The sequence below is a fragment of the Entelurus aequoreus genome, linkage group LG21, assembly GCF_033978785.1.
Source record: "Entelurus aequoreus isolate RoL-2023_Sb linkage group LG21, RoL_Eaeq_v1.1, whole genome shotgun sequence".
Taxonomy (NCBI): Eukaryota; Metazoa; Chordata; class Actinopteri; order Syngnathiformes; family Syngnathidae; genus Entelurus; species Entelurus aequoreus.
The window spans coordinates 6,945,333-6,959,913 of record NC_084751.1 but is presented as its reverse complement, the minus strand read 5'-3'; the positions used below and the strand labels follow the sequence as shown (position 1 = coordinate 6,959,913).

Below are 14,581 nucleotides of genomic sequence, written 5' to 3'. Positions count from 1 at the left end.
TCATTTATCATGAATTGATGAAAGTGGACCCCGACTTAAACAAGTTGAACAACTTATTGGGGTGTTACCATTTAGTGGTCAATTGTACAGAATATGTACTGTACTGTGCAATCTACTAATAAAAGTTTCAATCAATCAATCAATCAATCAATCAATCAGACCAAAGCAGAGAACATAGACGTCTTCAATAAAGAAATCACATGATGACGTTTTCTTTTCCTGTTTACTTATTCTGATGACCAATGTTGCATTCAGGAGCAGTCAGGAAAGTCAGACATTGATTGATGTTTTAATGCCCGCACAGATGGCGAGGTCCTACAACACGTCAGGTGACCATACCGCTGATCACTGCACGCCAACCAGCTCCGTGATGGGCGGGGCTTCCACCATCAGCTCCTGGTACTTGTGGAAGAAAAGCTTTAGGCGGGAAACGTAACCGTCCTCCTGATACGGGAGATTCTTGGCGCTCAGGTAGCGGCTCACCACCGGCTTCACCTGCGCGGGAGGAGGTGAAAGGTCACACACACACCTTGAGACACATGTTGTCAGACAGGTGAGGGAAGAGCATACACACCTTTAGACACAGGTGAGGGAAGAGGTGAAAGGTCACACCTTGAGACACATGTGAGGGAAGAGGTGAAAGGTCACACACCTTGAGACACATGACAGGTGAGGGAAGAGGTGAAAGGTCACACACACACCTTGAGACACATGTTGTCAGACAGGTGAGGGAAGAGGTGAAAGGTCACACACACACCTTGAGACACATGTCAGACAGGTGAGGGAAGAGGTGAAAGGTCACACACACACACCTTTAGACACATGTGAGGGAAGAGGTGAAAGGTCACACAACTTGATACACATGTTGTCAGACAGGTGAGGGGAAAGGTGAAAGGTCACACACACCTTTAGACACAGGTGAGGAAAGAGGTGAAAGGTCACACACACCTTTAGACACAGGTGAGGGAAGAGGTGAGAGGTCACACACCTTGAGACACATGTCAGACAGGTGAGGGAAGAGGTGAAAGGTCACACACACACACCTTGAGACACATGTTGTCAGACAGGTGAGGGAAGAGCATACACACCTTTAGACACAGGTGAGGGAAGAGGTGAAAGGTCACACACACACCTTGAGACACATGTCAGACAGGTGAGGGAAGAGGTGAAAGGTCACACACCTTGAGACACATGTCAGACAGGTGAGGGAAAAGGTGAAAGGTCACACACACACCTTTAGACACAGGTGAGGAAAGAGGTGAAAGGTCACACACACCTTTAGACACAGGTGAGGAAAGAGGTGAGAGGTCACACACCTTGAGACACATGTCAGACAGGTGAGGGAAGAGGTGAAAGGTCACACACCTTGAGACACATGTTGTCAGACAGGTGAGGGAAGAGGTGAAAGGTCACACACACACAACTTGAAACCCATGTGAGGGAAGAGGTGAAAGGTCACACACCTTGAGACACATGTTGTCAGACAGGTGAGGGAAGAGGTGAAAGGTCACACACACACACCTTGAGACCCATGTGAGGGAAGAGGTGAAAGGTCACACACCTTGAGACACATGTTGTCAGACAGGTGAGGGAAGAGGTGAAAGGTCACACACACACACCTTGAGACCCATGTGAGGGAAGAGGTGAAAGGTCACACACACACCTTGAGACACATGTTGTCAGACAGGTGAGGGAAGAGGTGAAAGGTCACACACACACACCTTGAGACCCATGTGAGGGAAGAGGTGAAAGGTCACACACCTTGAGACACATGTTGTCAGACAGGTGAGGGAAGAGGTGAAAGGTCACACACCTTGAGACACATGTTGTCAGACAGGTGAGGGAAGAGGTGAAAGGTCACACACACACACCTTGAGACCCATGTGAGGGAAGAGGTGAAAGGTCACACACCTTGAGACACATGTTGTCAGACAGGTGAGGGAAGAGGTGAAAGGTCACACACACACCTTGAGACACATGTTGTCAGACAGGTGAGGGAAGAGGTGAAAGGTCACACACACACACCTTGAGACCCATGTGAGGGAAGAGGTGAAAGGTCACACACCTTGAGACACATGTTGTCAGACAGGTGAGGGAAGAGGTGAAAGGTCACACACACACACCTTGAGACCCATGTGAGGGAAGAGGTGAAAGGTCACACACCTTGAGACACATGTTGTCAGACAGGTGAGGGAAGAGGTGAAAGGTCACACACACACCTTGAGACACATGTTGTCAGACAGGTGAGGGAAGAGGTGAAAGGTCACACACACACCTTGAGACACATGTTGTCAGACAGGTGAGGGAAGAGGTGAAAGGTCACACACACACACACCTTGAGACACATGTTGTCAGACAGGTGAGGGAAGAGGTGAAAGGTCACACACACACACACACCTTTAGACACATGTTGTCAGACAGGTGAGGGAAGAGGTGGTGTTCCAGGTGGCAGCTGACCAGCGAGTGTCCAAAGGTCCAGTCCAGCAGGAAGTTCCTGGGCAGGTTCATCACGCCATGTGTCATCAGGACGTGACGTTTGGGTCGGCGGTCCTGACTGAACATGGGAAGGCCGATGTGCTGCAAAGTGGGTGAGTAGGTTGCCATGGAAACAGGTGTGCTTCTCACCTGGAAGATGTTGACGTGGACGAAGGGCACGGAGAACATGGCTCTGCACGCCAACATGCAGAGCGCGGCGCTCAGCGGCGTGCGGAAGCCGGACAGGTGCAGCAGCAGCCAGTGGTGGGCGTGCAGGCCCAGCAGGATCATCAGCAGCGTCCTCGCCGCCAGCAGTGGCGGGCGTCCTCGCAGGTGAGCTGCGGGTCAGAGGTCGTCACGGTCCAATGACGGACAGGCGGGACAGGGGGAGACTCACCTACGGCGACCAGCGGCGTGAGGAGCGGCAGGGCGAGTGGCGCCACGAAGAGGTAGACCAGGCGAGGGAGGCGGGGCACCTTCCACGTGCTGGAGTCGCCCAGGCCGATGATGTTGGTGTGAGCGTGATGGCGTTTGATGTGCGCGTGCACGCCCGCCTGCGCTGAGAAGGCACCGCACACCTGGCGACCACACCACACCCTCACTTCCTCTGCAACGTCACCTGAAACCCGCTCACCAGCTTTGACCTCTGACCTCAATAAAGAAGACGGCCCAGACCTCGGTCCACGCCGGCGACTCGCTCAGCGCGCCGTGACTGGCCAGGTGGTTGCCCTTGAAGCTGATGGCGGCGTGGGCCACGCCCATCAGAAGCAGGCCGCACGTGAAGACCAGCATGTGGGCCGACCGCAGCAGCAGGAAGGCTGCGACACACACACACACGCCCACACACACACAACACGCACACACACACACACACACACACACACACACACACACACACACACACACACACACACACATCGTCACAGCAACACAAAGGTCCAACATGAAGTAAAGAAACGTACCGACAGGAAGGCAGAGGAAGGCCGCCGCCAGGATGCTCCAGTCGAGGCCCCGCCTCTCCCACCAGCTGCTCTCCTTCATCATCGTCTTCACCATCCTGCTCAGCTCCACCATCACAGGCTCCTCCTCCTCCTCGCCACCCCTCACCTTCCTCCCAGACACGGTGGTCCCGTCCGGCGGCGGTCATGTCAGCTCCTGGTCGTCAGCGAGCGTCTGCTATCTCCCGTGCAAAGTGTGCTGGGCAAAGTCCATTTTGCGTAACTCCACTTTGGCACAAGGCCGCGCCCCTTTTCCCCTCATGAGCCCCGCCCCTTTCCTTGTTACTCCGCCCTCGGTCCTAACGCCAAAAGTCTTCAAAGAGCAAACCTGGAATTAAAACAACTTTGTCTACGTTATAACCCCAGGAAAGTAGAGATAGCGCTGAGCTTGCACGCCCTCACATGACCTCGCCGAGTGACCCCGGCGTCCTCCGCGCAAACATGACGACTGTCGCCATGGTGACCTCACAAGGAATCTGGATCCTGTGATTTGCTATTTTGCTAGCAAACGTACAGAAAGATACGTTGAAAACAAGAAAGGAACATTGAAGGACGTAAAAGACATTCAAAGAGCAGAGATTCAGTGGCGCCATTTCTACATGCAGCTACAAAAGCAAAACAACAACAAAACCAAAGGCACTCACATTACTACACCCAGTTCTAGTGCTCACGTTACTACACCCAGTTCTAGTGCTCACGTTACTACACCCAGTTCTAGTGCTCACGTTACTACACCCAGTTCTAGTGCTCACGTTACTACACCCAGTTCTAGTGCCCACGTTACTACACCCAGTTCCAGTGCTCACGTTACTACACCCAGTTCTAGTGCTCACGTTACTACACCCAGTTCTAGTGCTCACGTTACTACACCCAGTTCTAGTGCTCACGTTACTACACCCAGTTCTAGTGCTCACGTTACTACACCCAGTTCTAGTGCTCACGTTACTACACACCCAGTTCTAGTGCTCACGTTACTACACCCAGTTCTAGTGCTCACGTTACTACACCCAGTTCTAGTGCTCACATTACTACACCCAGTTCTAGTGCTCACGTTACTACACCCAGTTCTAGTGCTCACATTACTACACCCAGTTCTAGTGCTCACATTACTACACCCAGTTCCAGTGCTCACGTTACTACACCACCCCAGTTCTAGTGCTCCATTACTACACCCAGTTCTAGTGCTCACATTACTACACCCAGTTCTAGTGCTTTTTCAGTTTTTGTGGAAAAAAGTTGAATGTGACTTTAGGTCCAGTGGCAAAGACTTCACAGATGTGAGAACTTCACTGAGAACCCAGACTGACCCAGAGTGGTCCACCACCTTTTCAGTCTACACCTCCCACCCACTGCAACTGCAGCCCACACCTTCACTACTGTATATTTGTACTTACACATGACATCACTACTGAATATTTGTACTTACACATGACATCACTACTGTATATTTGTACTTAGACATGACATCACTACTGTATATTTGTACTTAGACATGACATCACTACTGTATATTTGTACTTACACATGACATCACTACTGAATATTTGTACTTACACAGACATCACTACTGTATATTTGTACTTACACATGACATCACTACTGTATATTTGTACTTAGACATGACATCACTACTGTATATTTGTACTTACACATGACATCACTACTGTATATTTGTACTTAGACATGACATCACTACTGTATATTTGTACTTACACATGACATCACTACTGAATATTTGTACTTACACATGACATCACTACTGTATATTTGTTACTTACACATGACATCACTACTGTATATTTGTACTTAGACATGACATCACTACTGTATATTTGTACTTACACATGACATCACTACTGTATATTTGTACTTACACATGACATCACTACTGAATATTTGTACTTACACATGACATCACTACTGTATATTTGTACTTACACATGACATCACTACTGTATATTTGTACTTACACATGACATCACTACTGTATATTTTGTACTTACACATGACATCACTACTGAATATTTGTACTTACACATGACATCACTACTGTATATTTGTACTTACACATGACATCACTACTGTATATTTGTACTTACACATGACATCACTACTGTATATTTGTACTTACACATGACATCACTACTGAATATTTGTACTTACACATGACATCACTACTGTATATTTGTACTTACACATGACATCACTACTGTATATTTGTACTTACACATGACATCACTACTGAATATTTGTACTTACACATGACATCACTACTGTATATTTGTACTTACACATGACATCACTACTGTATATTTGTACTTACACATGACATCACTACTGAATATTTGTACTTACACATGACATCACTACTGTATATTTGTACTTACACATGACATCACTACTGTATATTTGTACTTACACATGACATCACTACTGTATATTTGTACTTACACATGACATCAGGGGCTGATCATCAAGACACTTAAAAATAGCTTTTCAAAATGAGAAATGTATAAAATGATGAAAATGAATCATGTCATATTTTGGGGTCATGTGACAGTGATGATGCTTCATTGGTTGTTGGTCAAATCTCTTCAGTGTTTATGTAATGACAACAGAGGCTTCACTACACGTTTGGTGGCCTGTCCCCAGACCATGGCACAATAAGACATATGGGATCAAATCATGTACATTTGTGCAGCTGCAACACATAAACAAGGTCTAATGCGCCTCAAACAGTTTATATTTATTTTATTTGATATGAATTTATATTATGTTACATGACATACTACATGACATCTCACGTTACATGACATGTCATGTCACGTGCCATACTACATGACATGTCATGTCACGTTACGTGCCATACTACGTGACATGTCATGTTACATGCCATACTACATGACATGTCACGTCACGTTACATGCCATACTACATGACATGTCACGTCACGTTACATGCCATACTACGTGTCATGTCACGTTACGTTACATGCCATACTACGTGTCATGTCATGTTACATGCCATACTACGTGACATGTCACGTTACATGCCATGCTACGTGACATGTCACGCTACATGCCATGCTACATGACATGTCACGCTACATGCCATGCTACATGACATGTCACGTTACATGCCATACTACGTGACATGTCACGTTACATGCCATACTACGTGACACGCTACATGCCATGCTACATGACACGTTACATGCCATACTAGGTGACATGTCATGCTACATGCCATACTACGTGACATGTCACGTTACATGCCATACTACGTGACATGTCACGTTACGTGCCATACTACGTGACATGTCATGTTACATGCCATACTATATGACACGCTACATAATCCAAGACATGACACGCGATGATGACATTGGCATCTGGGGGTTTTAGGTCCTCTGGATCTGGAAGAGTCGTATGTCGGTGTCGTACCAGACCGGAGGATCCACGTTGCTACGACAACGAGATCAAGGAATCAAGCAGGTGGCGTTAAGACGAGACAGTCTGGCGCCATCGGCGACTCACCGTAAGTAGACCACGCCCCACACGTACGTGCGGAACCACGAGGACGTGCCGGGGTTCACCTGGGACTTCCGGATCAGGATGGGATGCGGCACCGGCAGGAGGCCGACCAGGGTGCCATGTTGGAGGAACTTGAGGATCTCGGACTCGTCGGTCAAACCCCTGAGGAAGACCAAGGAGATGAGGCGGACGAGCGCAAAGAAGCCAAGGATTGTTTCTTACTTGTCGATGCAGATCTTCTCCACCTGAGGGACCAGAACCTGCAGCAGCCTCATGATGGTCTGCAGGGGGAGCTTGGACCTCCAGGACAGCACCTGGAAAGACAGCCAGTGAGACACCTGCGGCGAGCGTGACAGCGCGCCAAACGGGAGGCTCACCCAGTCCGGGCTGGCGGTCCAGGTCCAGGTGCAGGACGAGGACGGGACGGCAGGAAAGTGACACCCGACAGGACACGATGGCGCCGGCTGACAACACAGAGAGAAGTCAAGCAGGTGGCAGAGCGGACATGACAAGACGGGTCACGGCACCTGCTGGTCTCTCTCAGAGTTGGACTCGGTGTCGCTGAGCCCGGCGATGGCGCTGCAGTCCGGTTCCAAAGCGGCCATATTGTCCTCCTTCGTCTGAGACTTGTCGGTTATCCTGTCCATCCCTAAAAGACCACAAGGACGTCATGTGACTCCGTGAAGAACTCATGTGGGATCAACAGAAGGTCCCAACCCGGGGTGGTGGCCTCTGCGGCGGCGTTGTCCGCTACGGGTCTTAGCGAGGATTCTGTCTCGGCGGAGTTGCTGCCGGACTTTCCGGACTTCCTCCTCTTCTTCTGCAGCGCCTTCTGAATGGACGCCGCATCCGCCGGCAGGCTGGCAAGCTGGTAGAAGAGGTTCCTCTTTCGGATGAGGGCGTACACCAGGTTGCTGTTCCCTGAGGGGAGGGGTCAGAGTGGGCGTCCTGGACTCTCACCAAGGACTCTGCGACTTCTCACCGTCAAACTGATACTGGATGATGTTGTTGAAGACCTCCAGCAGTAAGAAGACCAGCTGGTGGTTGTTGCGGGCGGAGAAGAGGAAGCGCGGCGAGGAGAAGACTTCCAGCAGGTGCAGCAGCTTGTTGGACGCCACCATGGACAGACTCTTCAGGTAAGGAGACACTACAGCGCACACCCGTCAGCAGGTCTCGGACCCGGACCTTCCCGGCCAGGACAGACTCACCGTTGACGACGATGGTGAGCATGCAGTCGAAGAGCGGCTGTAGGCGCCGGTGCCCGCTGGTCATCATCCTGTGGACCGTCTGAGGACAAGGACTTCAAGGTCCGGTCTAAGCATCTGGTCACAGCTGACTTACCAGCACCAGCAGGTCGGCGTGGGTCCCGCTGAAGATGGGGACGTCCATGGGGACGCGCGGGGCGAAGGGCTTGTTGAGACGCACGCCAAAGTTCCTCTCGCCGCTCAGCAGCAGCAGGATGAACACGCCCACATGCAGCAGGCCCACACACGCTGCACACAAACACGTCTTCAGGACCCAAAAACTACTCCAGTACTTTAGGGTTAGGGGTGGGGGTGTAGTGTAACAGGATCTACACACATACTGGTAAACATTCACTTGGGGGGCGTGAGAGGCAATAGTTTAATAGTTGAATTTATTATTATTATTATTAGTGTTATTATTGTTATTATTATAATTTTAGGGTATTATTATTATTATTATTATTATTTCATAAGTGGTGCATTTGCTGTCAAAATAATGTTGACAATAATATTGCTTATCATTAATTTGGCGAGCCACTTTAAATTATAGTGGCAAAGCATATTAAAATGATGTAACCAGCCACATTCAAAACGATGTGGCGGGCCACTTCCAAAACGACGTGGCGGGCCACTTTCAAAACGATGTGGCGGGCTACTTCAAAACGACGTGGCGGGCCACTTCAAAACGACGTGGCGGGTCACTTTCAAAACGACGTGGCGGCCAATTTCAAAACGACGAGGCGGGCCACTTCAAAACGACGAGGCGGGCCACTCCAAAACGACGTGGCGGGCCACTTCAAAACGACGTGGCGGGCCACTTCAAAACGACGTGGCGGGTCACTTTCAAAACGACGTGGCGGCCAATTTCAAAACGACGAGGCGGGCCACTTCAAAACGACGAGGCGGGCCACTCCAAAACGACGTGGCGGGCCACTTCAAAAAGACGAGGCGGGCCACCTTCAAAACGACGCGGCGGGCCACGTTCAAAACGACACGGCGGGCCACCTCAAAACGAAGCGGCGGGCCACCTCAAAACCATGCGGCGGGCCACCTCAAAACGACGCGGCGGGCCACCTCAAAACGACGCGGCGGGCCACCCCAAAACGACGCGGCGGGCCACCCCAAAACGACGCGGCGGGCCACTCCAAAACGACGCGGCGGGCCACTCCAAAACGACGCGGCGGGCCACTCCAAAACGACGCGGCGGGCCACTCCAAAACGACGCGGCGGGCCACTTCAAAACGACGCGGCGGGCCACTCCAAAACGACGCGGCGGGCCACTCCCAAACGACGCGGCGGGCCACTCCCAAACGACGCGGCGGGCCACTCCAAAACGACGCGGCGGGCCACTCCAAAACGACGCGGCGGGCCACTCCAAAACGACGCGGCGGGCCACTCCAAAACGACGCGGCGGGCCACTTCAAAACGACGCGGCGGGCCACTTTCAAAACGACGTGGCGGGCCACTCCAAAACGACGTGGCGGGCCACTTCAAAACGACGTGGCGGGCCACTTTCAAAACGACGTGGCGGGTCACTCCAAAACGACGTGGCGGGTCACTCCAAAACGACGTGGCGGGCCACTCCAAAACGACGTGGCTGGTCACTTTCAAAACGACGAGGCGGGCCACTTCAAAACGACGAGGCGGGCCACTTCAAAACGACGAGGCGGGCCACTTCAAAACGACGAGGCGGGCCACTTCAAAACGACGAGGCGGGCCACTTCAAAACGACGAGGCGGGCCACTTCAAAACGATGTGGCGGGCCACTTCAAAACGACGTGGCGGGCCACTCCCAAACGACGCGGCGGGCCACTCCAAAACGACGCGGCGGGCCACTCCCAAACGATGCGGCGGGCCACTTCAAAACGACGCGGCGGGCCACTTCAAAACGACGCGGCGGGCCACTTTCAAAACGACGCGGCGGGCCACTCCAAAACGACGTGGCGGGCCACTCCAAAACGACGTGGCGGGCCACTCCAAAACGACGTGGCGGGCCACTCCAAAACGACGTGGCGGGGCACTCCAAAACGACGTGGCGGGCCACTTCAAAACGACGTGGCGGGCCACTTTCAAAACGACGTGGCGGGCCACTCCAAAACGATGTGGCGGGCCACTTCAAAACGACGTGGCGGGTCACTTTCAAAACGACGGGGCGGGCCACTTCAAAACGACGAGGCGGGCCACTTCAAAACGACGAGGCGGGCCACTTCAAAACGACGAGGCGGGCCACTTCAAAACGACGAGGCGGGCCACTTCAAAACGACGAGGCGGGCCACTTCAAAACGACGTGGCGGGCCACTTCAAAACGACGTGGCGGGCCACATCAAAACGACGTGGCGGGCCACTTCAAAACGACGTGGCGGGCCACTTCAAAACGACGTGGCGGGCCACTTTCAAAACGACGTGGCGGGCCACTTTCAAAACGGCGTGGCGGGCCACTTTCAAAACGGCGTGGCGGGCCACTTCAAAACGATGTGGCAGGGCAGATCAAGCCCCCTGCTGGCAGGTGTACCTAATGAAGTGGGCACTCACTGGGATCAGCTCGGCCTCGGTTGAGGAAGAAGAGGATGGGGATCAGCAGGTCCAGAACCTCGCTGCTCTTCAGCAGGAAGAAAAGAAACTTCTGCACATACAATCGCGTTAGCGTTAGCATTAGCGCTGCCAGCAGGGGGCGCTCAGGCTGACCTTGTTGAAGTGGCAGATCTTCCAGAAGAGGACCAGCAGCTCCTGGTGGAAGTGGATCTTCTTGCTGGAGAGCGGCAGGTAGGTCTGCACCAGCGGGTTGTTGAGGAGGCGCACCACACCTTTCAGCACCACCCTCAGGTCCTGGAAGCAGCAGCAGTTAGCCCCCGCCACCAAGATGGCCGCCAGCTAGCATCACGCTACCTCTTCACGGTGGATCCTGGACAGGTAGTTGACGAACAAGTTCTCAGGCGCGCCGGGCTGGAAGAGACAAGATGGCGTCAGCACGTCCGACTTCGGCGTCGGGGAATCGAGCCTCATCCTCACGGCTGGCTCCTCCTCTCCTGAGGGCGGCGGGCCGGCGTCCATGGCGGGGGGCGGGGCGGTCCCCTGGTCCAGAGTGACGATGAGAACCTGCAGCGCCTGTTCCACCAGCAGCTGGCGCTGGTCAGAGAACAGCAGGTGGTTGTAGGGCACGCCCCATCCCGCCGGGTCGTAGGCGCACACCACGTTGACCAGCGAGGTGAAGAGAGGGAGGGCGTGTCTGCGGGCCGACATGGACACGTGTGTGTGTGTGTGTGTGTGTGTGTGTGTGTGTGTGTGTGTGTGTGTGTGAGTCTTGTTACCTGTTGGCGGAGGAGCAGAAGAAGACCACCCAGGTGTTGGCGGTCTGAGCGGCAGCCGGCGGCGGCAGATAAAGGACCTCCGAGAAGCAGGTGAGGAGCAGCTTCAGAAGCTCCGCCCTCAAAACACACAAACATGGCGGCTCGATGGCGCAACAGCAAGACGTGTGGGAGGAGGAGGCGTGGCCTCACCTGTTGCTGTCGTGGGAGGAGTCGAGCGGCGGCGACTGAGCGAAGCCGACGCCCGCCTCCCAGATGTGCTCGCAGCTGTCAATCAACTTTGTGTCAACTTCCTGTGGCGGACATTGTTAGCGGCTAACGTTAGCATGACATGGTCACATGGTCTGTAGCCGTGTTACCCAATCAGCACACAGATTGGCCGCCATGTTTGCATCAACTCTACAAAGACCCTCCCCCTCACCTTTGCAGTCTCCGCCCACTATCACCTGCTTAGTGAAGATAGCAGCTACGCTAACACGGATGCTAAAAATATCTGATTCTTTTTTATCATTACAACATACTAGCCAGCTACTAGTGCGCTAATCGCTAGCTGGCACACTAGCACACTAATGACTTGCTGGCAACTAGCGAGCTAATCACTGACTGGCAACAGATGCATTCATTGCTAGCTGGCAACTAGTATGCTAATTGCTAGCTGGCAATTAGCACACTAACCGCTAACTGGCACCTAGCATGCTAATCGCTAGCTGGCAACTAGCATGCTAATTGATAGCTGGCAACTAATATGCAAATCAATAGCTGGCAACTAGCACACTAATCACTAACTGGTACCTAGCATGCTAATCGCTAGCTGACAACTGGGATGCTAATTGCTAGCTGACAACTGGGATGCTAATCAATAGCTGGCAACTAGCACACTAATCACTAACTGGCACCTAGCATGCTAATCAATAGCTGGCAACTAGCACACTAATCAATAGCTGGCAACTAGCACACTAATCACTAACTGGCACCTAGCATGCTAATCGCTAGCTGACAACTGGGATGCTAATTGCTAGCTGACAACTGGGATGCTAATCAATAGCTGCAACTAGCACACTAATCACTAACTGGCACCTAGCATGCTAATCAATAGCTGGCAACTAGCACACTAATCACTAACTGGCACCTAGCATGCTAATCGCTAGCTGACAACAGGGATGCTAATCGCTAGCTGGCAACTAGCGGTATTGGGCGGTATAGCTCGGTTGGTAGAGTGGCCGTGCCAGCAACTTGAGGGTTCCAGGTTCGATCCCCGCTCCCAGTGCCACCCACACTGCTTCAAATGGAACTTACTTTCACTATGTAAAGCGCTTTGAGTCACTAGAGAAAAAGCGCTATATAAATATAATTCACTTCACTTCAACTAGCATGCTAATCGCCAGCTGGCAACTAGCATGCTAATGACTGACTGGCAACAGGTGCATTCATTGCTAGCTGGCACCTAGCACGCTAATTGCTACCTGGCAACATAGCAAGCTGTTTGCTAGTTGGCAACTGCAATGCTATTCGCTAGCTAGCAACTAGAGCGTTAATGGCAAACTGGCACGCTGAGGGTTAGCCTAGCTTAGCATAAAGCGCGGCCACCTGTGCGCTGGTCTTGATGGTGAAGTGGGGACAGAAGAGAAGGTCGGCGATGGCGAGCAGGAGGGACTCGGCGAGGGGCCGTCCTTCATCAGCATCATCATCTTCCTCCTGAACACACCAAGAGTTGTGATTGGTCCACAGCAGCATGTGACATCACTCAGCTCATTTAAGTGGGCGGAGTCACAAACAGCCATCTCTGTGTCTGGACTCTTTGATGGGCTGCTGGGGGCGGGACAATACAAGCAGTGTCCCCGCCCCCCCCACGCAGGTAACCCGAGACCCCGCCGGACATTCCAGAACCTTCTCTGCAGGTACCTCAGTCCTGGCGGCGCCGGGCACGCTGGACCAGAAGAAGCCTCGCCAGTCGGCGTCCTCGTAGATGAAGGGCAGGACGCGGGTCAGCAGCCGCGTGCAGTTCAGGACCACCTGCCGCTCCCCGGGGGAGGGGCAGCCGCACTCCGCGCCTCGGACCAGCTTCTCCACCGCCTGCGGGACAGGAAGTGATGTCATCACATCCCCCCACGCACCTGTGACGTCTCACCTTGTAGCACAGCGTGGCCAGGTTGGACGGAGACTCCTCCCTCACGGCTCGGATCTCCGCCGCCGGGACCAGAGCGAAAACGTCCTGGACCGAGGTCGACGTGTCGGACCAGAACTGGTCCCAAAACGTGTCGTCCGACGCGTCCACGGCCTGAACACACACACACACGTCATCACGTGACATGTTGATCACGTGACACCATCACGCAGGTGACGGCCACCTGTAAGTTAAGGAGTGACGTCACACCCTACATATATATATATATATATATATATATATATAAAATATGAAGACCAGAACCGCCAATAAAAGGTCACATTTCCGGTTCCGGCGGTGTTTTGGCCCGTCTGGGCTGAGGTCCGAGCTGCCATCTGGAAGCCAGCGTCGCCGCGACGAGAGTGCGCGTGTCAAAGTTACCTTTTGGCGCCAACACAAAGTCTCACCTGAGTTCTGGTGGTGAGTTGGATCACCGCCTTCCGGAAGTGAAGTTTGCTGTCGCTGCCTCCCATGTTCGGTCCACTTGTCTGCACCTTCCGAACCCGCTGCAGGGATGATGAGGCGTTCAGGGCTGGCTCGGACATTAGGCTGCTCGCACTGTTCCAACCTCCGCTTTTACGACAATGTTGTTTTTGCTGTGCTAACAACACACCTGTAGTGACACACCTGTAGTGACACACCTGCAGTGACACACCTCACACCTGTCCTCGCGTGACTTCTTAATCACTTCTCTAATAATATCACATTTGACAACTTTAAGTGTAAAATGCAACTTTTGAGTTTTAAAATTTTTTTTTTTTTAACAACAAACACTATTCGTTTGTAATTTAAAAGATATATATCGTAATTAAATACAACATATAGAAAATATAAACAAATATATTGATGTATAAACTTTTTT

The 14,581-nt window shown here is 52.2% G+C and overlaps 2 protein-coding genes across 3 annotated transcripts; both read right to left on the bottom strand.

Moving 5' to 3' along the window:
• Positions 1-198: 198 nt before the first annotated feature.
• Positions 199-3,662, bottom strand: fads6 (fatty acid desaturase 6). Its single transcript, XM_062031862.1, has 6 exons — positions 3,438-3,662; positions 3,127-3,293; positions 2,873-3,053; positions 2,626-2,813; positions 2,398-2,577; positions 199-495 (listed from the first exon to the last, which is right to left on the bottom strand). Exons 1-6 carry the CDS (start codon positions 3,547-3,549, stop codon positions 346-348), a joined length of 978 nt encoding a protein of 325 aa, XP_061887846.1. The 5' UTR covers positions 3,550-3,662; the 3' UTR covers positions 199-345.
• Positions 3,663-6,103: 2,441 nt separating this feature from the next.
• LOC133638862 (protein HID1-like) lies at positions 6,104-14,362 on the bottom strand. 2 transcript variants are annotated; one of them, XM_062031861.1, is made up of 19 exons: positions 14,127-14,360; positions 13,684-13,833; positions 13,458-13,628; positions 13,143-13,250; positions 11,748-11,848; positions 11,559-11,675; positions 11,260-11,476; positions 11,137-11,193; positions 10,936-11,076; positions 10,783-10,873; positions 8,348-8,499; positions 8,215-8,293; positions 7,989-8,153; positions 7,724-7,927; positions 7,534-7,655; positions 7,384-7,470; positions 7,229-7,320; positions 7,010-7,168; positions 6,111-6,937 (listed from the first exon to the last, which is right to left on the bottom strand). In XM_062031861.1, the coding sequence occupies exons 1-19, from the start codon at positions 14,262-14,264 to the stop codon at positions 6,874-6,876; spliced, it is 2,415 nt and encodes an 804-aa protein (XP_061887845.1). In that variant the 5' UTR covers positions 14,265-14,360; the 3' UTR covers positions 6,111-6,873. The 2 variants fall into 2 exon arrangements, with proteins under 2 accessions (XP_061887844.1, XP_061887845.1); XM_062031860.1 differs by having other exon boundaries at positions 6,104-6,937; positions 11,137-11,476; positions 14,127-14,362.
• Between the last annotated feature and the right edge of the window lie 219 nt (positions 14,363-14,581).

What these genes read in the sequence shown, in the direction of transcription:
- fads6 (XM_062031862.1), bottom strand. Translation starts at nt 3,549, where the DNA reads ATGGTGGAGCTGAGCAGGATGGTGAAGACGATGATGAAGGAGAGCAGC. An exon ending in CACGCCGCTGGTCGCCGTAG is followed by an intron (nt 2,814 to 2,872) that starts GTGAGTCTCCCC and finishes TCTGACCCGCAG; the next exon opens with CTCACCTGCGAGGACGCCCG. An exon ending in CTGACAACATGTGTCTAAAG is followed by an intron (nt 496 to 2,397) that starts GTGTGTGTGTGT and finishes CCTCCCGCGCAG; the next exon opens with GTGAAGCCGGTGGTGAGCCG.
- LOC133638862 (XM_062031860.1), bottom strand. Translation starts at nt 14,264, where the DNA reads ATGTCCGAGCCAGCCCTGAACGCCTCATCATCCCTGCAGCGGGTTCGG. An exon ending in CATCCAGTATCAGTTTGACG is followed by an intron (nt 7,928 to 7,988) that starts GTGAGAAGTCGC and finishes CCCTCCCCTCAG; the next exon opens with GGAACAGCAACCTGGTGTAC. An exon ending in GAGAAGATCTGCATCGACAA is followed by an intron (nt 7,169 to 7,228) that starts GTAAGAAACAAT and finishes GGTCTTCCTCAG; the next exon opens with GGGTTTGACCGACGAGTCCG.